We start from the raw sequence: 27,459 nt of genomic DNA on the forward strand, positions 1-27,459 counted from the left end.
ATACAGGTCTGTGAATCACCAGGTTTACACACTTCACAGCACTCACCATAGCACATACCCTCCCCAGTGTCCATAACCCCATCACCCTCTCCGTAACCACACCCCCCAGCAACCCTCAGTTTGTTTTGTGAGATTAAGAGTCTCTTATGATTTGTCTCCCTCCCGATCCCATCTTGTTTCATTTGTGATTATTGCAAAGAACTTTTTTTTTTTTTAAGATTTTATTTACTTTTATTGGACAGAGAGAGATACCACAAGTAGGCCGAGAGGCAGGCAGAGAGAGAAGGGGAAGCAGGCTCCCTGCTGAGCAGAGCCCGATGCGGGGTTCGATCCCAGGACCCTGAGATCATGACCTGGGCTGAAGGCAGAGGCTTAACCCACTGAGCCACCCAGGAGCCCCTTGCAAAGAACTTTTGTGTGTATAGTTTATAGCTGTAGATTTGAGAAATTTCAAGTTTCTTAATTTTTAAAACTGATAACCCATTATATGTTAATACAAGTAACATTTTTATGAAGAAAACCCCCTGTATTTCCAATACAGAAATTTTCCATGAGAGGTGTGGCATTGTTTCACATTTTTGCTAATCTTTAATATTTGGCTTAATGGAAAACAGCTGGAACCTCATCTCTGCTGGCAGTCAGTTTCTGTGACACATTATTTTGGCTGAAGTGTATATGAAGAGAAATCCCCCCTTTCATATATAAAGTTGGAAAAGGGAGGAGTGTTTTAATACTCTCCTTAGATAAGTGCATATATTTTTCTGTTACACCAAAATGCCACAAGTTAAGACTGAGTAAAACCGTTATTGAACTTTTCATACTTGGTTACCTCAAAATCCATTGGTCTGGGGCGCCTGGGTGGCTGAGTCGGTTAAATGTCTGCCTTCGGCACCTGAAATCCCAGGATTGAGCCCCACATTGGGCTCCCTGCTCAGCGGAGAGTCTGCTTCTCCCTCTGCCCCATACTCTGCTCTTGTGCTCTCGCGTGCTCTCTCTCTCTCTCTCTCTCAAATAAATACATAAAATCTTTAAAAAAAAAAAAAAACTCCATCGGTCTGTGGTGCATTTTACTATCTCTACCTGTACATAATTTTGTAGCATCTTGGAGATCCTTTGGAAAACACTGGTTCACTAAGTTTGCTGATTTTTCAAATGTTGACATGTTTTACAATATCAAAGAATCACAAATCAGTAACATCATCAGAAGAGTCATTAGCTATTGGAAAATTGTCAACCTCACAGTGGCAGATATGCCAAGTTTTCCAAAATTCTGTTTTCCCTTTGAAAGCTTCAGTTTTTTGTCAACAAATACTATCATTTAAATGACAGGCTCACTTCATTTATTTTTGAGATAATGTCTACCTGCCAGGTACACAAGTCTGAATAACCATAGTGTGGCCGTCAGTCATTTTTATTTTTTTCCAGGAAAAAAATGTGACTAATTCTGCTTGCAACCCAGGTACACAAGAACTTCAGTCTTTGAGGCAGCTGTTGTTAATTCAGTATTCAAATACCCAATAATTTTAGATACATTGACTAGTTCTGCAGTTTTCTTAATTTGAAAATTAAATTTAAAAAGTTCATTTAAGGGGCGCCTGGGTGGCTCAGTGGGTTGGGCCTCTGCCTTCGGCTCGGGTCATGATCCCAGGGTCCTGGGATCGAGCCCCACATTGGGCTCTCTGCTCAGCGGGGAGCCTGCTTCCTCCTCTCTCTCTGCCTGCTTATGATCTCTCTCTCTCTGTCAAATAAATAAAATTTAAAAAAAAAGTTCATTTAAAGTGGAAATATACTTATTTTAGCATTTTCCAGAGGAGGGAGTTAGTAGATGTTCTCTATAGAAATAGAAGATTGAGTATAAAATAAACTTACAAATAAAAATAAATCCTTTCTAATATCTTAAGATCCACACAAAACAAAATAATAAGAGGAAGACGTTACAAAATGATAACGAAAGGCCCAAGCATATATCAGTGTCAATAAATGTAAATGGACTCTCTTCCTCTATTGAAAGATAAAGATGTTCAGATTGAAGCACAAAACAAAACCCACCTAAATATTATATATATGAATGACATCAGAAAATTGATTCAGGGGCACCTAGTTGGCTCAGTCATTAAGTATCTGCCTGTGGCTCAGGGGCTCCTAGTTGGCTCAGTCATTAAGTATCTGCCTATGGCTCAGGTCATGATCCCAGGGTCCTGGGACCCAGCCCCACTAGAGATAGCTCAGTGGGAAGCCTGCTTCTCCCTCTCCCACTCCCCCTGCTTGTGTTCCCTTTCTCGCTGTGTCTCTCTCTGTCAAATAAATAAATAAAATCTTAAAAAAAAAAAAGAAAAATGATTCAGAAAAGTTAAAAAAAAAGGCAGGTCAAAACCATGAATGTACAGTAAAGATCTAATCATTAAGAATAGCCATTCACCAAATAAGTAGCATTAACAACCAAAAGCAAAACCAACAGGAAGTAAAAGGAAAAATACTCAATAGTAGTAAACCTTATTTCACTTTTAATGCATGAAGTTCAAGTATACATAGAAAATAACAAAGTAGGTCTAATTTATAGTTACTGAATTCTACATTCTGAAAGTGTTCCTTTTGAGTGCCCATAGAGTTTTCACAAAACTGTCAGTATGTTTGGCAGTAAGGTATGCATATATATATTTGACATTCATTTTAGCCTTCCATCAATTGAATTCTCTTATAAGGTAAATATTGTTTTTTTCTACAATGTGGATTGAAGGAGAAGAAATGGGGCCTTCCTTTTTATACATTTTTATATTTAGAGTTTTGAGATATCTATCTATCTATATATATAGATAGATAGATATCTATATTTTTTTTTTAAAACTTAGACAATTAAAAAAACCCTCAGCTTAGTAACCTCATCATCAGTGAGTATGTAATTTATAGTACCTAGTATCTCCCATTTACATAGTGTAACCTTATCAGGGGAAGGGTGATAACCAAGAAATATAAAAATAAATAAAAATCAATTTGTGTATGTCATTATAAACAAATATATAAACATATACAAATATAAAATATAAAACAAAAACCACAAAATTTTAAAAGAAACGTCATCTTAGTGACCTCTGATCAATGAGTATATAATTTATTATACCTACTATCTACTTAGGTGCCTAGTATCTCCCACTTACCTGGTATAGCCTTATTAGGGGAAGGGAGATATCCAAGAAATATAAAATAATCTGTATCTATGAAGAATTAGGTGAGGTGGACACATTTGCCTGATTTTTAATAATGAATAATTTTTGCCAAATACAGAGTTCAATTCATGTTCCTTCAAAGTAGTTTGGTACCTTTGATCCAGTGTGCTGGATTACCACGTGAACATAATTAGGTATATAGTTATTCTGATAAGGTGTCTCTATTACCTTCATTTGTTTGGGGGCCTTTATGGTCCGTCTTGGGATCATAAAATGAATGTAATTCCATTAGCAGTATATCCTCAATAAAAACACTTAGAATCTCAATAATGAATGTAAATTGTGGACAACATTGATAACTAGATTGTAATATTTTAAATTTGGTTGGAAAAACTGAATAGCAAAGCTCTAGTTGGTTCTCTTTATAATTACAGAAAGAACTGGTTGTCATCTTGGGCCGTGTTGCAAGGTTCATCTTTACTCTTCACCAAAACTCAAGGAAGCAGCACAAGCTGGGTAAGTATCTTCTTTCTGAAGGCTTTACACATTTAAATTACGTTGATGGCATCTTACCTGATTTTCACAAAGTATTTCAGAGTCCTAGCTAGCTACAACTAGTATGCAAATAAAAGTAAATGAAGTTTTTTAAAAGATGCACTTTGAATTGAAACAAAAGAGGAAGGCTAGTTGGAAATTTGATTAGTTGTATTATTAAAATCAACGGAGTCCATTTTATCCATTGAACTGAAAGGTGGTGTTACTACTTGGACATTATAGAACAAAATAGATTTCTTGAATAAGCTCCAGGGTATTACAGGTTTCCCCTGCTGTCCGAAAGCAGGGTGCTCTTCTGAAACCTTTGTGAAGTAAAGACGCAGTTATCATTAATCTATATGGGAAAGTTTTTGAGCATTCCCAGACCGCCCCCCCCACCAAGAAAAAAACCTCTTTTAGGCTTTTCTGATACCTTAGGATATTTCTTGCTAACCAATGCACCAAAGGAGCTAAAACACAGATGCTCACACAGTTAAAACTGAGGTGCTGACATGCTGAGTGTGGTTTCCTGAAAAGGAGCTTAGTGGACCACCTTCGCTGTTCAGGGTATGTGCTGGCTCCGTAGTTGCTCGCAGCACAGCAAATGCCGAACACTGTTTTCACTTTTCACCTTTTTTAATGAAAGTGAAAATACTCATCAGATTTGTTTTGGTTAGCAAAAACAACAATGTGTTGTAGAAGCAAAGTGGTGTGGTGTGAACTTTCGAAAAGCAGGGGATACCTATAAAGCTTTTTTGTGCTTGTGACTTGGCTAATTCAGCTATTTAGTTAGAAAATAAGCAAAGAAATAAGTCAAGCCCCACCTTGAATTGTGATCTGATCTTTGGATACCCGTTGGTGATTCCAGTGTCTGTATTTGTAGATAATGTCAGCCCGCTTTTAGAAGAATAAGTAAATGTCCCATTACTCATGGGATTTTGAAGGTTTTTGTGTATCTGAATGTTTACTATTATTACTCTTTGGTTAATTTGTAAAACAAATACTAAAAACTATAATTTGTGACATGTAACAGCTAACACTTTTTGAAAGCTTCATGTATCAGGTACTGTTCTAAGGGCAGATTATGTATATATTACTCTCTTAAGTCTGATATAGCTACTGTTTCTCATCCCCTGTTCCCCTTTTGTAGTTAAGAGAATGAGGTATAAAACAGTTAAGGAGCTTGCTGAATTTTGTATAGCTGGTACTAAGTGGCAGATCTAGGTAGCATTTTGTCTCCAGAGTCCATGCTCTGGATATTTAAAAAAAATTTTTTGGTAATTGAGTTTGAAAAAGTCAGTGCTTAAGTAAAATTTAAAGTGAAATCAATCTAATGTCTTTAATTTGCTTTATATATCCTACCTTAACCAATATTTTCTTACATTTACTGAGTTGCTTTAAAATTAACAGGACCTATGGATCTTATATTTGATGAAAAAAATCTATTTATAAAATTCAAGCAAATTCTACTCATCTGCATTTATAATGCAACCATTTAACATTCTTCTGAACCAGGAATGCCACAGAGCATGTTAGTCCACAAATACTTTGATGTGGCAGCCCCCAAATTCTCTGGATTGGGCACTAAAATGAACATTCTAGAATGATTCTTCTGTTTTACTCTACCTTTGATTTGCTTCATTGTTTAGCCAGTACAGTGGAACTGACCTGTAATATGCTTTCCATATTTAAAGATTGAAATTTTGGTTTCACTTATCTTAAAGTAAATTGATAATTATGTGTCTCTCCTTTTTTCCCCCTGAGGTAAAACATATGGTACTTTCATTTATGTTAATGCATTCCTACAGGGTTATGTAATTATTTCCTCCTACTTATGGCTCAACTTCTGTTTGAAATTGAGTGCAGGAAATGAATGAAAGAAGAAGAATGGAGAACAGTTAGAGATTAATAAATTTTAAAAAGTACCCAAAGAAAGTTGGATAATGGGCATTGATTTGATAATTTCTGATACTTAAGGATTGGAGGTTGTGGTATATACAAATAAAGTAGAGCATTATGGTAAGAGGCATCATTTAGGTAGGCAGGTTTGTATGCTTTTAAAAGAAAATAGAAACTTCTTTTTAAATGTGAAGATGTTGATTGTTAGTAGAGGCTGGTTGCATTTTGTTTAAGGTTTTCACTCTTGAGGGTTTTACATAATTGAGAACTCACAATTACATCTGATCCTGACGGGGCACCTGGGTGGCTCAGTGGGTTAAAGCCTCTACCTTTGGCTCAGGTCATGATCCCAGTGTCCTGGGGTCGAGCCCCACATCGGGCTGTCTGCTCCGCGGAGAGCAGCCTGCTTCCTCCTGCACCTCCTCTCTCTGCCTGCATCTCTGCCTGCTTGTGATCTCTGTCAAATAAATAAATAAAATCTTTAAAAAAAAAAAAAAATCTGATCCTGACAAAGGGTGTGAGGTATGTCTGTTCATCAGCCAGAGTTGTGTCACTTTGTTGCCATGTGGCAGTAGGGAAGCAGAGTTTAAAATTCACTGAGCTAGCCAATTTGGAAATTGTAGAATTCTTAATGGGTTTTTAATTTTGGAGATTCATTCAGTATTTGAATTTTTGCTTTTAAATGAAATTTTATTAATATATTGTGAATCATACAATATATTATTTCAGATTAGTATAAATAAAATATAGTCATACTGTATTTACAGTCTTAATAAAAACTAAACAAATGTGGGAGGAGACAAAGTGCTTGGTTATTGCAGTCAATTCTTAATTTTTGTTTTATGACATATTTAAAGATCAGACTTTCTTGCTTTTTCTTTCCATATGTAACACTTATGAAGGGAATGAAAACTAAATAGTCTAAGTAAAAGCAAGTAAGATTATTCAAATAAAAGTATATGAATGTATCTAATGTATTCTGGCATTATACAACATTCATAAATATTAAAAATTGATGAAATATGTGAGAGACTTCTTAATTAACTCTGTAATTACAATTATTAAAAAGGATTTGGAAGAAGATCATAGTTTTGTTTCTTTGCTCAGTCACCAAGTGGATTTATTGTAGGTAAAATGTATCCTGTTTGTATAGTGAAATCACACCTGAGGATGAGATTCTAAAGACTGGTATCAAAGCTAAAACCAGAAATCACCTATAAGTGAAAATTGTCCTTGAGTATCTCTTAGGAAGGTGTTAGTTGATCTGTAGCAGAGCCATTTTTTACCTTTGAGGTTGGAAGAGATTGCTTTCCCTCCAGTTGAGTTTGGTTTATGTTGTTGTTGTTATTATGATCATTATTATTAGTTTGAGTTTGGTATATGTTAAGGGGACATGTTGCAGAAGTTTGGTTCTTTAAAGATTATTTTTCATATGTAGTACAAAACCTACATCTTGGTCCACTTGAAAAAAGAGCTGGTTCAAATCTTTTGCTCACTCCCGAGCATATATTCATATATTCACTGAAGACTGAGCAAAAGCATCCACACTATTTGAAGTTGTTTTTGTTTTTGTTTTCAAATAATTCATGCTTTGTATTTTAGGTATGGTTCCATGGGTAGTTAATATTGGGTAAACAAAATGTACATATGCAGCGTGCAACTCGAGCACGTAATATACACTTTACATAGATGCTGTATCATCCCATGAGCTGGTTTTTCTCCTTTAGGCTGGTTACATTCCAGTTGTTTTCTGTGTAGTATTATCTACTAGATTGTGGTATCAATAGCATAAATCATACTTGCTTTTTTTCTTACTTCATTTCACCAGTTTGTTCAACAGACATAAAACCCTGTTTTGTTCTAGACATTGTGTTAAGTTTGAAAGTTTAGAAGTAAGTAACATGGTCTCTGTTTTCATGGCTTACACTGGAATGGGGAAGACTGACAAGTGCATGGTGACAATAGGACATGACATATATTGTGTTCCCTTTCAGATATCATTCATCATGTACCTTGAGTATTAGAAAAATCACCTCACAAATATCACTAGTTATTCAAGTTTGCTTATATGTACTTCAAAATTTCTAAAATTTGTCTCCTTTTTGGGTCAGATAATTCTTTCTTCTGGAGGCCCTCCTATAAATGCTGTGGTATTTAGCAGGAGATAGAAGCAGCCCCACTTCCAGTTGTGACAACTGCAAACGTCTCCAGACTTTGTCAAATGGCCTCTAGAGGACAAAATTGCCCGTGGTTGAGAACCACTGTCCTAGAGGAAGGGGAAGGCAAATTGGATGGTAGGGCCACTCCCCAGAGAGAACTTAGAAAGGGATACCAGAGGACATTGCCCGGCAGGTCACAAGGAGGAAGCTCAGGGTTTTCTGAGTAGTGGGCTGAGCAAGGTGGCAGTGGGCCCGATGCAATTCTCCTGATTAACCCTCATGTCTTCTGTTGTGATTATAGGCTAAGGCAAGTTTGTTTAATGTAATTTCTAAAAAGCATTCACCTTAAAAATCAAATATGAATTTATGTAGTAAGAGTCAGATGATATTCTGAGATATAGATGCGAAGGCCTTTATAAAAATATTTGGAAGTTAAGCTTTGTGTTGTGTCTGCTTGTGGAATTGTATTTGTGTCCCATTTAGTTCCATATGCTTTTCTCTTGTGTGTCATTTTACCATTGTGCATTATTATGACATCATCATTTTCTTCCCTTTTTCCATCAAGTCATTCTGCCAACAGGGCTCAGTCTCTGAGTTCTTGCTTTCGCTGCTTTCTTCTTGGAAAAATTCTGTCAGTCGACGGCCTGCATATGTAAAATCTGCTCCTGTTTCAGCTGTCACTGTATGTGTTCTTGTTGCATGCCCCTTGCCACAATAATTCCATTTTCTTTGCCTTGAATACATTGGAGGGTGTATGGTAGAGTGGGACTAAAGTTTGAAAAAGGATGAATAACAAACACAAAATTTTGCCAACCGTTTTGAATGCATTTTTTACCAGCATTCCGTGCCCTATCATTGTACTTGTATTTGGTTGCTCTGTCGTACTTGGTTAGTTGTTTGTATCTTAGCTTATAGCTAACCATTGACAGAGCGTGTGATGGCAACAAGTTCAGTTCAGTTAAATGTGCACATTTGAGGTTTATAACTTTTGAGATATGTCATTTTTACTCAAAAACTTACCTTTGCCCATTGTAGCTTTATGGTTAATGTCTTTTGAATGACAAAAGTACTTAAAAAGGCCAAGACTTTGTAGAAAAGTTAAAATTTTTGTGATTGTTATTAAGATTCCACTAATGAAAATTTAATATAATATCTTAAACTTTGTTTTGATTTCACTAATAAATTCAATATAATATTCTAAATACTGTTTTGTTACAAGTACATTATTTAAGACCACATTGCTAGCCGAAAAGATGAAGTAAAAGGAAACAGATGAAGTCGAACCATTTATTAAATGCGAAGCTACTGAGTAGCTATTGACATTATAAATAGTGCACAAGATTTTACCAGGTTGATGAGTAAGATCCATTTCCAATGACAAGCACAATTTTACTTGAAAATACTTTAAGAAATGAAATTTCCTAAAATAAATCTTTGACATTAAGGTTACAATTCATTAACCCTTTAAAATTTTAAAACCTCTTAACCTTTCAGTAAATAGGAATGCTATTTTCTATTCTTAGTTAAGAGACTAAACAAAAATTTAACTTAATGATGGCAAGATACAGAGTAAGTCTATTTTTAACATAATTTTCTGCTACTTGCTAATCTTTTCCTTATCTGGTTAACAAAGTGTAATAGCTTGCTAAGTGCTTTTTCTTTTCAAACCACCCTATTCTTTTCACAGTTCCTTATTAAATTGGTGAGGCTTTATTAGCATCTGGCTTTAGTTATAATTTCTAAGAAAGGCTGAATAAAAGAATATGGATCTTAGAGCTTTCTGTTTTTACAAGTTACTGTTGTTGACAGCATAAATAGTCGATAAGGAAATAACTCTTGAAAGCACAGAATCAGGATTAGAGAATGTTTATTAGGTGGAAAAGCTCTTGATATCTGCAGATACCCAGATTAATTTTTGTTTTGTGGCATAATCCATAAATATGACAAATCCAGATATTATTTATACATATGTAAGAATATTGCCTTGCCTTTTTGAACATATCATTTTACCTATTTTATAGGTATATGACTATTTCCTATAGTCATATATAGTCTAGGATCAATTCCAAGAAATAAAATTGCTAAAACCAAACAATACATGTGTTTGTAAATTTGCAAATACAGTATTATCCATTTTCCCTCTCTAGGCTTTATTCCAGCATATGAAGGCTCCATACTGTATGAAAAAACAAAGAATTTTTTTTTATTATTATGTTCAGTTAACCAGTATATAGTACATCATTGAAAACAGTTTTTCGTCTAACTTCTGGAATTTTTTTTTTTCCTATACTGATGGGTGAAAAAAGATTTGTGTGGCCTTATTTTATGTTTTTCTTATTAAGATGGAAGTTGAGCTATTTTATTTCCATTTCTATGAACAATATATTCATATCTTACAGACATTTCAATTTTAAAGTAGGAATTGTTATTTTATAATAAAGACAAATTTGGGGTAATCGCCTATTTGGTTTATTGTTAATAATTGGTCTTAAATCTTTTTGATATGCACATGTACATGAACATCACAAAGATTTTTCCTTTTTTCTAAAATGAAGTTTGGGAGTAATCAGTCCAAGCCAGAGTTCACAGTGGACCTAAAGGGGGCGACAGTGGAGATGGCTTCAAAGGATAAATCCAGCAAAAAGAATGTATTTGAGGTAATATGTTTGTTTTCTAAGTATGACTCACATTCTTAACTATACTAATTGGATGTTCTTCTTTTTGAATTCTTTTGAGTTGTATTTCAATGTGACTGATTAAGGGAAAGGTGGTCATTAAGCCAGTTTGGTATCATAATTTAAGAAGAAGCTGGCATGAAGAGCTTGGCTTCATTTGCACAAGTCATTGGATCTCAGACTATAGATGAAGAGCCTTTGTTCCATAATCTCGCCTTTCCCTACCGACAATAACAAGGGTATGGTTTCATTTGGATCTTCTGGGTGGCTCAGTCAGTTAAGTGTCTGCCCATATCTCAGGTCATGATCCCAGAGTCCTGGGATTGAGCCCCACATCAGTCTCCTTACTCAGTGGGGAGCCTGCCTCTCGCTCTCTCTGTTCCCCCTTATTGTGCTCACTCTCTCTCTGACAAGTAGATAAATAAAATCTTAAAATGGGGGGGGTGGTTTCCTTTACCTGCCAAATCTAATATGGAAAATAAATTGAGACCTTTCCATTTTGTCATTAACACCTTCCCACCACCACCACCGTAGGGGCACCTGGGTGGCTCAGTCTGTTAAGGGGCTATCTTTGGCTCAGATAATGATTTCGGGGTCTTGTGATCAAGCCCTGTGTCTGGCTCCCTGCTGAGTGGGGAGTGGGCTCTTCCCTCTGCTCTCCCCTCTGCTTGTGCTCCCTCGTGCCCTCTCTGTTGTCTGTCTCAAATAAAAATAAATAAATAAATAAATAAATAAATAATACAGTCCCCTCCTCCTCCCTGTAATACAGGATTCTGTATCAGTTGTTTATTGCAGCATATCAGACTACCTCAGGGTTAAGTAGCTTAGGAAAAGAGCCGTTCTGTTTGTTCTGTTTGGCCTGTGCTGAGCTGAGTGATTCCGATCTCAATGTGGGACCATTCATGAGGCTTTAGTCATTCAGTGACTCTCCCGGATCTTGATGGTCTTGTTCACGTGTCTGATATCAGTGCCAGCAGTTTGCTAGGCCTCCTTCTTTATAAGATTTTGCCCTCAAGGATTCTGCTCCAGGCTTCTTCACAAGGCAGTGCCAGGCTTCCAAGAGGATGAGAGTGGAAGCTACGACACTTCCTGAGGCTTAGATTTAGAAAGTCACACATCATTGTATTCCTTTGGCTAAAGCAGTCAGAAGGTCAGCTGAGTACTCAGGTTTGTGGGGAAATAGAGCTCTCCTGTTGTTGGGGGCGCAGTAAAGGCACATGGCGGAAGGGTGTATATGTGGAGATGGGAGGAATTACTCAGACTGTCTTTGCAAACAGTCTTCCAGAACCCAGCCTTCTTTTATAACCTCATGTGTCCATCTTTTCCTGTCTTGTTCCTGAGTTGCTGGTTCTCAAGTGAGACCTAGGTTTTCCTGCTGTGTTTTTTATTCTTTATTAGTACTGACCCATGGCAGTCTCTGCTTGTCAAGTGTTAACCTATCTTCCAAGACCCATCAGAAATGCTACCACAACACCGGTGCTGCCTTTTTACTTATGCTTTTAAAATAGCATTTAATTTAGTGTACCTTACATTACCATCATCTGTAAATTACTCATCCCACTAGATGATTATTTTTTTTTTTAAGTAGAGAGACTGTATTTTTCTTTATCTTTAAGGAAGAACCTCTAACTGAGATTATCTTATGTGCACTGATTATTTAGTATTGGTTGACTGGTTTGACTCACTCTCTTGAAAGAAGTACAAGAAAGGAAGTCAGTGTTTCCTGAATTAGCCTTGCAGTTTTAATACGTGATTTCAGAGTGAAAACAAATCCATGGTCAAATAAATGTAGGTAGTGATATAGATGTTTTTCTTTCCTTAAAAAATCAGAGCACCCTGGAGTATCAAAGCCCTGAGACATTTTGAAGGAGAGAATCTTGTTTATTAGCTTTCTTTAATCTAGTATTTCCCAAATAAATATCATATAAGTATTTTTTTTCCTTTTTTTTTTTTTTTTTTTTTTGGTGGAATACCTTTTTTAAACATTACTTTAGAAACTATGTTTGAGGCATATGTTTCAGAATGTTGTTTGGGAAACATTACCATATGTTCCACAAGGAAGAAAAATAAACAGTTACCAGCCAGAAAATAGGAGGAATGCTTTCTCTTAATACCTCAAAATTTTTCCTCAATCCAGTGTAAGAAACTTTGAACCAAAGAAATTCTACATAAATTAGTTTCTGCCCTCATATAGAATAATACGTAGTATTTCTACATGAGTTAGCTCATGATTTGACACAATTTAGTACTTTCTGCCCAAAAGTGATGTAACATTTATTGTCTGGGCCTTCTCTTTATATTAGGCTATTAGGCTATTATATTTATTTGCCTATTAAGTAGGAAATCATGAAAGTTTTAACACTATCATATATTTTTTCTATATTTAATTTTAACTGGAGAGAGAAAAACACTCAGATTTACATAAAAATATCACAGATTTTATTTCTTTACAAATGAATTTTCTTTCAGTTCTAATGGAAAATGCACAGCTTTGTTCCTTGAACTACTTTTTTAATGATACAGGATGCTAGATTTCAGCAAGGTTTATGGCATTTATGTGTTGGAATTTGGGACCCTTAAATTATTGGATTTTCACTGAGAATTTTTTGTGAGGAAAACTTCATGTTTTATAAAATAATTCCTCTGGGATTATTTTATATTAAAAGGTCTTCCATTGCTGTGCATTAATCTTTCATCACTCAATATAATATGGCATCTAGTGTTCTGCCGGGGGTTTTGTGGACTTTGGCTTGAATATATTCATTTATTTAGGGGCTCCTGGCTGGCTTAGTCAGTGGAACATGCAACTCTTGATCTCGGGATTGTGAGTTCAAACCCCACATTGGGTGTAGAGATTACTTAAAAATCAAATCTTAAAAATACATAAATTTCATTTATTTGGTTGAAAGCACTAACCATCCTCTTTTTTTCATCTTTCTCTCTAAAGCTGAAGACCCGTCAAGGAACAGAACTACTAATTCAGTCTGATAATGACACGGTTATTAACGATTGGTTTAAAGTTCTTAGTAGTACTATCAGTAATCAGGTATGTAAATTTTTTTTACTTCAGAGCTGTTTTTCTTTTCTGCATTCTAATTGGTTATTGCATATCTGGTTTCCAGTTTATATGTGATAAACACTTCTTTAATATGTATTTTGACAAGAGGTGGGAAAGGCAATGGTGGTTTAGCAATTCCTTGGGGCTGGTGAATGATTTAATATTCTCAGTTATAGAATACTTGCTAGTAGTGGATTTTAAATAATTTTCCCATGAGGCATTGGTCTAAAAAGACCATGAGATCCATGGTCTTCTCTTCAAGAAGAGCGACAAACCGTTTCTAGTACATAGTATTTATTCAATGACTAATGAGTTGGGAATAGTACTGTTTGGTGGTGACAGGCCCTAGGTAAAGGTATGAAATGAATGAAGCTGTAGATTCTTCATGAGCACATTTTCTTTCCTTGTGACAGCTCTTTAGTTACCCCTGGAGGTGTTCTAGTTCTCCCCTGTCCCCCAGCCAGGGAGGTGTTCAGTACCCTCATGTTCCTGGTAAATTAACCTCTTACATGTGTGTGTATAACGTGTATATATATGTATATGTAGTAGACACATAATATAATATGTTTTATATGTAGTGTATATGTATAACAACCAAAAAGAACCTCCAATTATATTCTGCTGTTATATTCTGCTGTTAATAAGAGCAGGAAGAAACAGATAGGGGCTAAACTTTTTGAGACTATTTTCTTGTCCCTCACTATAGGGGGACATGACTCCTGACTAAGGATCATATGTCAGTAACAAAAAGCAAAGTGAATACTTATGGGAGTGTGTTATCATTTTAAACTAAACAGATTGAAGAAAATTTGGGAATCACAGGCTTTATTGGAGAGTGAGAAGTCTTTCAGAGACTATAGGTGAAATCTTAGGATGAGGTTTGTGATCTTACTGAAGTATTCTACATCTGTGGGTTTCTTGTTTTCACTTACAAAATAGAAACGTTGGGTTTGATTTTTTTCCAAGTATCCTTTTAAACTCTAAAATTCTTACGGTGTACTCAGTTCAGAACAACCAGATTTGGAATCTTGAGTATCAACTTTTCTTCTCTTTTAACTCTTCTAGCCCATTATTTACCCATCTATGTAAATATTCTTCTTTTGCAATTTGTAATATTGTGTATTTCTGAATCTTGTCTCTTCCTTTCCGTTTATTCTTGAAACCATCATCAGGACTTTATATATTAAACAAGAGTCACTTCCTAAATGGTTTGTCTTATTTCATCCCCCACCAGTCCATTCTTAATAGCATTGCTATATAAAACTTCCTAATGTTAACTTTATAATCTTCTCCTGCTCAGAAAAGCTTCTGTGACTCTCATTAAAATTCAACAACCTGAGCCTGATCTATCTTTTCAAATGTACCTTCTGTTCTACCTAATATGAGCTTTCCACTCTAGTCACTATAATCTGTTTCCAATCCCTTGAAAGCAAGTATGGCTGCATTCATTTAACACATGTGGGAGTGCTTTGCCCTGGAGATAGAGCAGCATGCAACCAGGTGCTACACCTTTCTGCGTGGAGTTTACAGCCAAAGGCAGAAGATGACTGGAGGCAGACAACTGAGCAGTTAATACAATGAAATGTGATGAGGTTAATGATGGTGAGGGGCTAACCTAGTGTTAGGAGTCCAGGAAGGCTTTGCAGAGAAAATATGTTTTGTTTTGTTTTAAAGATTTTATATATTTATATATATATATAGAGGGAGAGAGATCACAAGTAGGCAGAGAGGTAGGCAGAGAGAGGAAGGGAAGCAGGCTCCCTGCTGAGCAGAGAGCCTGATGCAGGACTCTATCCCAGGACCCTGAGATCATGACCTGAGCTGAAGGCAGAGGCTTAACCCACTGAGCCACCCAGATGCCCCCATGTTTTGTTTTGTTTTTAGTTGAAGCCCATAGGATCAGAGAATAAGCCCACGTGAAAAGAGAGTAGCATATTACTATGAAATTTAAAACATTTACTGTTTACAGAGTAGCAAAAGATACTGTAGAAATATGCACAATAAATGTAGAAAGATGCATGAGACTTCCACAGGGAAGATTGCAAAACTTTAAACGCTAAAGAAAGTCTAATTAGATGAGAAGTATATCATGGTTTAAACGATTCAATAGTATAAAGATAAAATATTCTTCCAAATGATTTATAAATTTATAGACTTGAGATTTTTGAATCTCTTTCAAAATCCTAGTAGGTTTTCTGGTGGAGCTTGACAAGCTTATTCTAAAATTCATACCAGAATATAAAGGGTAAAAATATGCAGGACACTGTTGAAGAAGAAACTGTAAGGACTTGCTCTGTCCAATGTCAAGACTTCTCTAGTTGTATTAATTAATACAACATGCTCTCCATATCAGGGTAGATCTACAGACCTGTGGAGCACAGTAAAGAGCCTAGAAACCAGCGTTCTTTGGACACTTCAAGCCAGATGTAGCACTGTAGAAAAGTAAGGAAGAATAAACTTTAAGTGGTGCTGGGTCAGCTGGATATCCAGGAAGAAATCAGAACCTTTCTTAACACTATACACAAAAATAAATTCTGAGTGGAGCAAAGACATCAGTGTGAAAGGCAAAGCAGTAATTTTAGCTTTGAGAACTCACTTCAATTTTTTAACCGGCAGAAGAGACTTTGGTTAGGCTGTACACGAGCTCTAGGATTTCTTTCAGTGCCTAACATCCATGAGTCTGTGAGTGCGATTACTAGCTATTGATACAAAATATAATTTGAAAAGATTGTTGGTGTGAAAAATTAATGTGCCATTGGCTAGTTAGCCTTGTACTGTTAGCACAGAATGTAGCTTCATCATGTTCTCTCACCATAGCCTGTAGATCAGAACCTTTTGACTCTTGTTACTGTCATTCTTAAGCATTTGATCTACATGAGTGAAGATAGCCTCATCATCAGTATATAAACTCATTATCCTGTGAATAATCAACGTTTTTTTTCTTTTTTGGAATTCAGAATTAATTCCCCCTGTTTAGGGGGAAAAAGAATACTTTTTTAAAGATTTACCAAGTATCTAAATCATATCAGATATTCTGTGTACTGATTGGGTCCCTAAAGTCAGTTGGGAGGATCAGTTTTGAGAATTGTGCTATTACATCTAAAATAATCTCAAAAGTAATACATTTTTGGGAAATCTCTAATCAACAGACAGAAACCGATGAAGCAATCGAAGAGGAGATACCAGATTCCCCAGGAATAGAAAAGCATGATAAAGAGAAGGACCATAAGGATCCTAAGAAACTTCGTTGTAAGTTATTCTTTACCTGTTTTGTTAGTTGTTTGAGTATCTTCTCTTACTTTTCGAGTATTTTAAATATATAAAGGCTGAGTGGAATCTCCAGTGTTACCAGGAAATCCCAAGGTCAGGTATTTGCAATCTCAGTATTTTAGGAGTACTCTCTTCCTTGTTAACTCCTTGTTACTTTTCAGCCTCATCGTGTGCACCCATACAGCATCTTACTAATCTTAAGATGTTGTGGTTCTTTAAAAGAAAAAAAAGTGTATTAGAATGCACTTCTATTGAGGTATCCAGGAAGTTGAACTATATTGATTTAAAAATATATAATCAGAAAGGACAAATACCCAACTTTTGTAGCAACATGGACAGGACTGGAAGAGATTATGCTGAGTGAAATAAGTCAAGCAGAGAGAGTCAGTTATCATATGGTTTCACTTATTTGTGGAGCATAACAAATATCGTGGAGGACAAGGGGTGTTAGAGAGGAGAAGGGAGTTGGGGTAAATTGGAAGGGGAGGTGAATCATGAGAGACTATGGATTCTGAAAAACAATCTGAGGGGTTTGAAGTGGCCGGGGGGGGTGGGAGGTTGGGGTACCAGGTGGTGGGTATTACAGAGGGCACGGATTGCATGGAGCACTGGGTGTGGTGAAAAAATAATGAATACTGTTTTTCTGAAAATAAATAAATAAATTAATATATATATATAATTACTCTTTAAGATCTAGATAGAATCTTATACTTTAAGACGTCAAAAGTCATGGGACATGTACCATAGTGCACACAGGACACTGGGCAACCATCTCTGCTAGGATAGGAGTGTGCAGGAGCAGCTGCCTGCATTCATATCCCCAGATCATTCATATATATATATATATATATATATATATATGTGTGTGTGTGTGTGTGTGTGTGTGTGTGTGTGTGTGTGTGTGTATGCATGCTAAAGCCAGCATATTTGAGAATAGCATTTTCTGATGCAGGCCCCTTGTGAATTACATTGTTTAAATAGGAAATTAGCTGTGGCTCTGAACTTGTTAAAAATATTTTAACAAGTCCACATTTAACTGAGAATTTTTGACCTTGGATTGACTTCTGGATTAACTGAATGATTAGAAAACCATTTCTACTTTTGTTCTTCCACATTCTAATGAAGGTTAGGCCTATTAACAGACGTTGTCATTGACATGTAACAGTGTAAACACATGAAAATTTGATTATTTTAATGCTTTACTAATATGTTCTTTATGCTCTCAACTTTCCTCAAATATGGTTCTTTTCAAGAAATTTACTTTTTGGGTATTTTTTTTTTTTTTTTTGGAACCAAAAAAGAAATCAGAGTTATGGCAATGTGGGAAATTTTTCAGATGGTCCCATTTTTAGTTTGGAGGTAATTATGATGAGGTGTGTTTAACTTAAAGTACAAATAGTAGTGATGGATAGATATATATATTTCTAGACTCCTAGTCCTGTAAGGATACTTCAGGATAGACTTTTTTATGTTTTATGGACATTTTTTTTCCCTCATCATTTTACCTTCTAAAACTGATGGAGAGTCAAAGGAGATAAGTAGTATCATTTATGAAATAATGATTATAAATTAGAATAACCAGTGTCTTAGCACATAAACCAAAGAATGTACAGTTCGTGTTCAGTATTTGGTGATAATGGTTTAGCCCTTTGAAATTAGGTCTTTGTTAACTTGATTCTTGACATACTACTCTTAAACTATATTAAGGTTAGAATAAGTTTATAACTGATTTTTACATATGAAATTAATATTTTTGAGTGCTAGGTGGAACAATTTTCATCAGTTAAGTTTTTATTTTATGAAATGCTTAATATCCGTTTGTCTTAAGCCACGAAAGTGTCTAGTATAGATTCTTCAGAACAGAAGAAAACCAAGAAAAACTTGAAGAAGTTTCTTACACGACGCCCCACTTTGCAAGCTGTTCGTGAAAAGGGTTATATTAAAGGTAGGTAGAAGTGATGTTTATAATAATGAACTTTGGCCAAAATAAGAAGTTAGACATTTTAAATTAAAAACTGACAAATTTCTAACAGTAAAAATGTTTTCATTCTTTGAAGTTACCAGGTTCATTGGTTTAAAATACATTTGAGTGATTAAAATTGATTTTTCAGTGCACACAGAAAGTTTAACTATGAACAATTTTATCTTGATTGTTTGCCTTCAGTTCTCATTCTAGATGATTCTAAAATTAGTATAAGGTGTTTTTTCCTAATTATTTTTTATATTTATTATTTCATTTATGAGCAACAATAGCAATAATGCACTAACAAGATCTTCATAGCAGAGTCTTCTTTAAAATCACATATACTTGGGGACGCCTGGGTGGCTCAGTTGGTTGGACGACTGCCTTCGGCTCAGGTCATGATCCTGGAGTCCCGGGATCGAGTCCCGCATCGGGCTCCCAGCTCCATGGGGAGTCTGCTTCTCTCTCTGACCTTCTCCTCGTTAATGCTCTCTCTCACTGTCTCTCTCTCAAGTAAATAAATAAAATCTTTAAAAAAAAAATAAAATAAAATAAAATCACATATACTTGTATATACCTTTATTTTTCCCCCCCAGCTTTTCAGAGAAGATAGTCTATTTTTTTTTAATTAAATTTTTAAATGTTTTAATAAACATATAATGTATTTTTATCCCAGGAGTACAGGTCTGTGAATCGCCAGGTTTACACGCTTCACAGCACTCACCATAGCACATACCCTCCCCAATGTCCATAACCCCACCCCCCTCTCCTGGCCCCCCTCCCCCCAGCAACCCACAGTTTATTTGAGATTAAGAGTCTCTTATGGTTTGTCTCCCTCCCGATCCCATCTTGTTTCATTTATTTTTTTTTCAACCCCCCACATTGCATCTCCACTTCCTCATATCAGGGAGATCATATGATAGTTGTCTTTCTCCAATTGACTTATTTCGCTAAGCATGATACGCTCTAGTTCCATCCATGTCGTCACAAATGGCAAGATTTCATTTCTTTTGATGGCTACATAGTATTCCATTGTGTATATGTACCACTTCTTCTTTATCCATTCATCTGTTGATGGACATCTAGGTTCTTTCCATAGTTTGGCTATTGTGGACATTGCTGCTATAAACATTCAAGTGCACGTGCCTCTTCGGATCACTACGTTTGTATCTTTAGGGTAAATACCCAGTAGTGCAATTGCTGGGTCATAGGGTAGCTCTATTTTCAACTTTTTGAGGAACCTCCATGCTGTTTTCCAGAGTGGATGTACCAGCTTGCATTGGCACCAACAGTATAGGAAAGTTCCCCTTTCTCTGCATCCTCGCCAGCATCTGTCATTTCCTGTATACCTTTAGTTCTTACAAGCACTTTTAATTTCGATGATGAAATTTTCTAATAAAGGACTCAGTGACATTAATTAGTAAATGAAGACATAGATAAGGGTAATAATGTCCTCAAAGTTTCTAAAAAAGACCATCGCTGGAACATCTGTTTGCAAAGCATCTAAATTAAAATACGCAAATTGGTTTCATTAAAAAGATATTTAAAACTTCTCAGTAGAGTTTGGCTAATTAAGTGATTCAGATTAACCTTAAGAGAGGTAAATAGGGACGTCCAGATAACACATAAGAATTTAGCATATTATGTTTAGAACTTAAAAAAACAAAACAAAACCTGACAAATCAGTGAATAGAAATTGCTATTAAGTTTTTACCAGGCCTTTTTTGAGAAATATGAACTGTTGCTGCTTTATTTATTTATTTTTTATTTGTTCAGGACTTCAAATACTTTGTTTTCCTGAATAGTTAGTACTAATGTGGCATTTCAGAAGTGTTGGATTGAAAGACTAATAGAACAGCCTTTGAAATATACTTTGTGAAATCAAGGGTTAGCAATGACGGATGTGCACCATGCTTGTTTTAATAGTTTAAAAAATATTTAGTTGTTTACTAAGTACTGGGTGTGAGCCTGCGTGCCATGAATACCTATTGGTTTGAGAATTAAGAGGTCCCTGCTCTCATGAAACTTCTCTAAAAACAAGAGACAGACCAGATAATTATGACTACTCTGAACAGTCTACCATGGTAATGAAATAGGGAGTGACTGTAACTGGGTCACCTTAGGCTGGTCATAAGGTTTTTCTAAGGAGATGACAGTTTGGCTGGGGTGGGAGTGATAAAAGGAGCTCAGTTGGGGGAGAGGACGGATCTCTGCAAAAGGTATAGAAGACTAAAAGGCTTTCAGGTGAAAAGGGGGTGTGCGTGGAGTTGAGTAAAGCAGGAAAATTGTTGGAAGTGGAATGGGAACGGGTGGGTAGACAGCTTACAGACGGCACGAGTCACGGCAGACCACGGCAGGGTGCATTGTATGTTTTCTGTAGCATCGTGAATAGTGATTGCCATTTTGCAAACTCAATTTTAGCAGGGTGGTTGATTGAAAAAAATAAAATCTCTTTTCAGATCAGGTATTTGGAGCCAATCTTGCTAATCTTTGTCAGAGAGAAAATGGCACAGTGCCAAAATTTGTGAAGTTATGCATTGAACATGTTGAAGCGTATGGTAAGGAAATGAATTTTTTTTTTTATGTTAAGCACACTAACCCATTGTTTTGGCATTAAAATCCTTAGGATTTTTTACGATTTTGAGTGATGGAACAGTCGTAGATGTTAAGAAAGGCATCGTTGGCAAAATTGCACGCTTTAATGATTACGTCTATCTGTTTTAAATTAAGACCTTTTCAGGCACCTGTTGAAACTCAGCACTTCCATCTGATTAAGTGTATGGTATTCTTTGAAGCCATTTGGAGTTGGCCTTTGCTTAAAATGAAGAAGGTGGTGATTATGAAACTGAGTTTATTAGAAAGTGATTTGACAGTGTAGAAAATAGGTGATTGTGTTTACTTACCAAGAGCAAGTTGCTTCTCTTTATAATAAAAATGAGATGACATTTTAAAACTTGTTACGTCAACTATAAAATGTCTAAAGAGACAAGAGACAAACCTTCTTATGCCATTTCCTATTAAGTAGGACAAATCAATTTATATTTTGGTTGATCTTAACCTAATATTTATACTAGAAAATAACTATCATGATGGTAATCACATTAACTTGTACATCATCAAAAACATCTTGTAAAATTAAAACATTTGCATAACTTGTAATTTCTGTCAATTTCAGACCTTGTCTTTGACTTTCTTGTCAACATGACAATGGAGATACTGTGCCTTTATTTGAATTTCTGTGAATAGCAAATCAGATAATGTGCTTTCTTAAATGTGTACAGCATTATCATTTAATGAATATTTGGATTTTTTAGGCTTACTTGGGTGAATTCCAATGATTCTATTCCACATATTAAAAAAAAACGAGTAAACTACATCAAATTATCAGTTTTTATTTTAATTCATTATTAAGTTTATTTATTACAAGCACTTAACAGAATAACCATTTTTAAAAGAGTGCTTGAATATATACATTTACATTATGAAATGTGCCAAAAAATGGACGGAATGGTTTTATCTTTGTTTCTTTTACTTTCTGAACTATCCCCAGGTTTAGAAGTTTATCTTAAATTGTTAGTATTTCAAGTTTAATGAGATGATTTTTTTTGAGATGATCCACAGTCTACATAATAAACAAAGTAGAATTGTTCCTGTTTATTAAGTAGAATTCAGAGTGTATCTCCACCCCCTCTCCCTCTGCCAAGCTCTATAAAAAAGCCAGTTAGAGGAAAAGAGTATTTGCCCATTTGATTTTAGGCTTATGTTAATGAATAAGGATTCTGAAACATGCAAGCATCTTTAGAAAAGGCAAAGACCGACTTTAAACACAAAAATACTGTAATTTTCTCTTAGGTTTGGATATTGATGGGATATACAGAGTAAGTGGCAACCTTGCTGTGATCCAGAAACTGAGATTTGCTGTCAATCATGGTAAGATCATAGTCCCTGTTGCTATGTGCAAAAAAAAAAAAAAAGGCACTCTTAACTTTTAGAATTGGTTTAAAGTTATTTAAAAACATTTCCTGTTCTGTTTTTCAGATGAGAAATTGGACTTGAATGATAGTAAATGGGAAGATATTCATGTTATTACTGGAGCACTCAAAATGTTTTTTCGAGAATTACCAGAACCTCTTTTTACATTTAACCATTTTAATGATTTTGTTAATGCAATTAGTAAGTATGTTGTTACACTCAGTATTTTTTCTACGTATTGAAAGTCCTCTGTACTGATGAAGCCACTACATTGTTTGATCTTTTCTTTTAAATTATTTCAAAGGATTGTTTTACTTCAGAAGTTTTAAATGTGGCCACCAGATGTCACTGTGTATTACCAAATGTTAGGTTCTAAAATATGTCACTGATTTCAATTTCATGCATAATCTCTCATTATCTCTCCGTCTCTCTCTCTCTCTCTCTCTTTTTTTTTTTTTAAAGAACAAGAACCAAGACAGCGAGTCACTGCTGTTAAGGACCTCATCAGACAGTTGCCAAAGCCAAATCAAGATACAATGCAGATTCTTTTTAGACATCTCAAAAGGTAAGAGGTTCACCACAGAAAAGAAATAGTAATTAGGCAGAAAAAAAGAAAAAGGTAAGAGAAGTGCACAGTTATGAGGTGTGGTATAGTAGTCATGAGGCCAGGGTCCCTCATACACTGGTTCACATTCCAGCTGTGCTACTTGCTGTCTTTGTAGCTTGAGAAAGAGAACTCCTTTGGGCCTTGTTCTTCATAGGTAAAATGGTCTGGTACGAAAAATACTTAAAGTAAGTATTATATGTGAGGCATTTACATAATGCCTAGTGTGTAAGGATTCAGAAATTGTTGTTTGACTTAACCTGAAAATAAGATTTTGGTTATGAAATGAGGACTATTAAATTACCTTGGAGAAAAAGCCATCATGGCTTTCAGGTGACTATGTAACCATTTTAATAACTGATTTTTGCTTTCTGACACAACACTAGATAGCAAATTATGCCAGTGAAGGAGATTAAAAATCAAACAAACAAATACAGAATTAGTAAAATGAAAATTTAATCTGTATACTAATGAAATTTTTCCCCATCACCTTAGTGGAGTAATTATGGTTACCTGAATTGTAGTTCATACTTAAGTCTGTGTCTTACTTTAAGCACTAAGCTGAAATATCACACGTACAAAGTTTGTTAGAGTGGATATAATTATACCTTTCAGCTGTGTTTATCCAAAAGAAGTCTTCATATGACATTTGGACTGAATTCTACTTGTTTTAAGTAGCTTGAATATATCTTAGGAAGATGAGCACTATTTCTCATTTCTAAGTGTAAACTGTTTATGTTTATAATGCAATTTGAAGAATTTTTCCTGTTGTATGTTTTATATTCTCTTTAACGATTTATTTTTCCCCCCTTAGAGTTATAGAAAATGGAGAAAAAAACCGAATGACTTATCAGAGTATAGCAATTGTTTTTGGTCCCACTCTGTTAAAGCCAGAGAAAGAGACTGGTAATATAGCAGTTCATACTGTCTACCAAAATCAGATTGTAGAATTAATTCTGCTGGAAATAAATTCCATCTTCGGGCGTTGATTCTTACAGAAGACAACCTGTGGAATAGAAGCTGGATTCCATCAGATTTCAAGCCCTTAAACATGATGTATTTTATTTTTGGACCAAGCAGTGACTCTTTGATTTTGCACTTTTTTGAGAGATCAGAAGGGAATGGGAGTCAAGATGTGTATTAGGCCCTCATATTTGCTGCTTTGTTGCAAGTTGATATAACTGTGTGTAATTTTGAATTAATTTTATCCTGAATGTTTGCATTTCATACTCTGAATTTCAGTAAAAATTGAAACTTGCAATTCTAACCAGTCATATACACTGGATAATTTGGTAAGAAAAACATGTTTTTTTTTCTCAAACTGGATAATGTAGAATTTCTTCTCATCATTCGTTAGATTCATCACTTGATAGAATAGTACTCACTATCCGTTATTTTGAAGACGCTCTTGGGCATTCTAAACAAAATGAAGTATATCTTTTTTGAAACCTGTGTATTTCTTTTTCAGAGGTTCTGCATGCAGTGGCAGTCTTAAGTACTACAGTTCATCATAACCCAGATGTAATTCTTTGGCGAAGGCTTGCCACCTTCACTGTGTTGCACACTGTCTGTATTGGATGGGTGTCTTAGTCGCTTGTTTGGGCAGCACACTAATATTACTTAACACACTGTGATATACTGGAGTTTAATTTAGCATAAGTCAGTTCAGGGTATTTTGGGGCTGTCTGTGCTACCCTGATTTGTAGCTAACAATCCTAATTATATCTAGTGCCATACTGAGTTCTTGGTATGACCCTGTGGAAACAGACATTATTCGATGTAAATATAAGCTAAAGACTAATGTCCTTTAGCTTATGTATATAATTTTGTTGTATAGTCTCAGAGTACATCCTAACCTGACATTTCTAATCATGATATTGGTAATCTTTTCCGTGAATATTAGGTTCCTCCAGAAATAGGCTGTTATTTGAGAAACTTAACTGTGTGCACTTTTAGATTTTAATTACATTTACAGGCAAATCACTGTAATGCAAATGGTACTGGAAAAATACTGAATAGACTTGCTAAATGGTAAATGCACTACAAGAGGAACCTTTTAGATAATTTAATATGTACAGAATACATTAGAAAAAAATTTATTACAAAATTCTAACTGCAGTATGAATAGTGGAAACCCATATGTAAATTAGATGGATGTCAAATGGAAAATGACATTGCTAAATTTGAGAATTTCTTTTTACATTACTAATGTAGATTGATTTGTATAATAAAACAGGGTTTGGAAGGTTTTGTTACCGAGAGCATGGTCTGTTGAAGATATTTTAAGATGTATTTTTCTAGATTAACTGATGTATATGAAATGTCTAATCTGAATAAAGAAAACTATAAGAGGTTTAGAGATTTTCCATTGGAAATGTGCATTTTGATTTTTAATATTTTTCTTGTTTTTGCATTTACTGGCATACTCTTATACCTCATTTTTAAAAAATCAACTGAATCCAAGATTTCTTGTGGTAAATATATTTTCTTCATTTTTTCATACTTTTTCTACTCCCTGCCATGCCAATACCTCCTCCACTCTCCCCCCTCCAATTTTTATTTCTTCATCAACATTTGAAAGTGAATGATTTGTGACCAAGACTCCTTTTCTTAGAATTGCATTTGTAATTAACAGGTTGCCTTCCTTGGGAACAAGTAGTTTTTGTGCAATCTGCCTAAAAATCTCTCGTTGAGTTTTGTGGTAAAAATATTGTTTGTTATTGTGGTCTTGTTGAATTGCTAACAAACCAAGCTACTTGATAGCTATGGAAAGCGGATTGTTTTGGGCAGGTAGAAAAAGCCCCAAAATGAGAGCGTTTATATTTGCCTAACAAATATTTGTCCTGAACAATACAATATGCTTTAGAACTGGCCTATATAGTGATTGTATGCCAGCATAACCATTAGACTCAAACCAGTGATGCTCTTTCTCTTGATAGCTGTGGACATAACAAAGATTAAAATTGTCCTGTGTTTCTTGTTTCAAAGTACATATGTATGTATGTGGAGTCTTAAATGTTTTATTAGTCTGCAGCTAATTAGTTTATTATAATATTGTATGTACAGTGAGATCAATGTCTTGTGTTTTCATCCTTTGTGAATTAAAAATTCTCACTTGTTCTTTTTTGTAATAACAAAACCAGTAATATTTTCCTGTCTTGACAACTTGATTTTTAGTAGACAGTATATTAAAGGCTGAAATAAATTGGCAGTGGAGTTTCATTTACTAATAGACCTTTCTTCAGAATGTCATTTTAGAAAAGTAGTTAGAAGTGAAAAGAAATAGTATATTCAAATACGTAATTACATTTAATTAGAAGAAAAATACTTATTTAAATTTTACGACTGTAGGGAGTTTTACCTTTACTCTGGAAAAATGACATTACTTTTTAGTTAGAAGCAAGTCTGCAGGTTTTTTTTCTTATGGGAAAAGCACAAATGGAATAATTCAGCTAAACTGGGCTTAGGCAGATGGGTATGTACGTGTACATGTGGATGTGTATGTAAATGTGTGCGTGTGAGTCACTGCTTAACGTACGGATGAAAACTGAAGAACAGTCATGATGGCAGATACCTGGAGACCTTCGGGCTAGTTCAGCTCCATCCAGGCTTGTCAGCCTGTGACACTAGATGTTAAGATAGCAGTGAGAGGAAAAAGAGTTATACCGTAATTTTGCTAAGAGATTCTTTTCCAGCTCATGGGAGAGACCCTCTAATTAAATATTTTAAAGTAAACACGTGGTTTCCCATGACACTAATTTCTCCAACATCTTTAAGCAACACAGAGGAGTCTACAACATGTCATTTTAGTAACGAGGAAAATAAAAATAGTCAAATGGGCGTCATGTTCTCGCTGACCTAATAAAAGCCAAATGCTCAAAGATCGCATCTATATAGAGAATTGAAAATGGGTAGAAAATAAGATTTTATGGAGTTTGCTAGTCTCTCTGAACTCTAGCCATCAGCTCTAATGATCCTCTTTTATAGGAAGCACGTTTCCAGTACAAGACTATAGACGGTGTTTAATAGGGACTGTAGCCCGTATGTTACATTCCTGGATGTGGGGCACAGTTCTGTTTTCGTTTTTTTGAATATAAGTAATACAGTTCTTTTAAATGAAACTTCAATTTTAAACTAAAAAAAAAAAAAAAAGCTAAAAAC

General features: G+C 35.2%; 1 protein-coding gene across 6 annotated transcripts in view; it reads left to right on the plus strand.

Annotated features, from left to right (window-relative positions):
- Positions 1-26,524, plus strand: part of ARHGAP12 (Rho GTPase activating protein 12) — a 107,638-nt gene extending 81,114 nt beyond the window's left edge. For 5 of the 6 annotated variants that reach the window (XM_004777865.3, XM_004777867.3, XM_004777866.3 and 2 more), the window contains 10 exons: positions 3,599-3,680; positions 10,312-10,413; positions 13,379-13,477; positions 16,639-16,738; positions 18,588-18,704; positions 21,182-21,280; positions 22,575-22,652; positions 22,761-22,895; positions 23,157-23,259; positions 24,113-26,524. In XM_004777865.3, the coding sequence (XP_004777922.1) occupies positions 3,599-3,680; positions 10,312-10,413; positions 13,379-13,477; positions 16,639-16,738; positions 18,588-18,704; positions 21,182-21,280; positions 22,575-22,652; positions 22,761-22,895; positions 23,157-23,259; positions 24,113-24,287 (1,090 nt within the window). In that variant the 3' untranslated portion in view covers positions 24,288-26,524. The remainder of the gene's footprint in view (positions 1-3,598; positions 3,681-10,311; positions 10,414-13,378; positions 13,478-16,638; positions 16,739-18,587; positions 18,705-21,181; positions 21,281-22,574; positions 22,653-22,760; positions 22,896-23,156; positions 23,260-24,112) is intronic. The other variant, XM_045069218.1, reaches the window with a different exon arrangement.
- Positions 26,525-27,459: the final 935 nt, after the last annotated feature.

This window comes from Mustela putorius, unplaced genomic scaffold (assembly GCF_011764305.1).
Source record: "Mustela putorius furo isolate JIRA1106 unplaced genomic scaffold, ASM1176430v1.1 tig00003913_pilon_pilon_pilon, whole genome shotgun sequence".
Taxonomy (NCBI): Eukaryota; Metazoa; Chordata; class Mammalia; order Carnivora; family Mustelidae; genus Mustela; species Mustela putorius.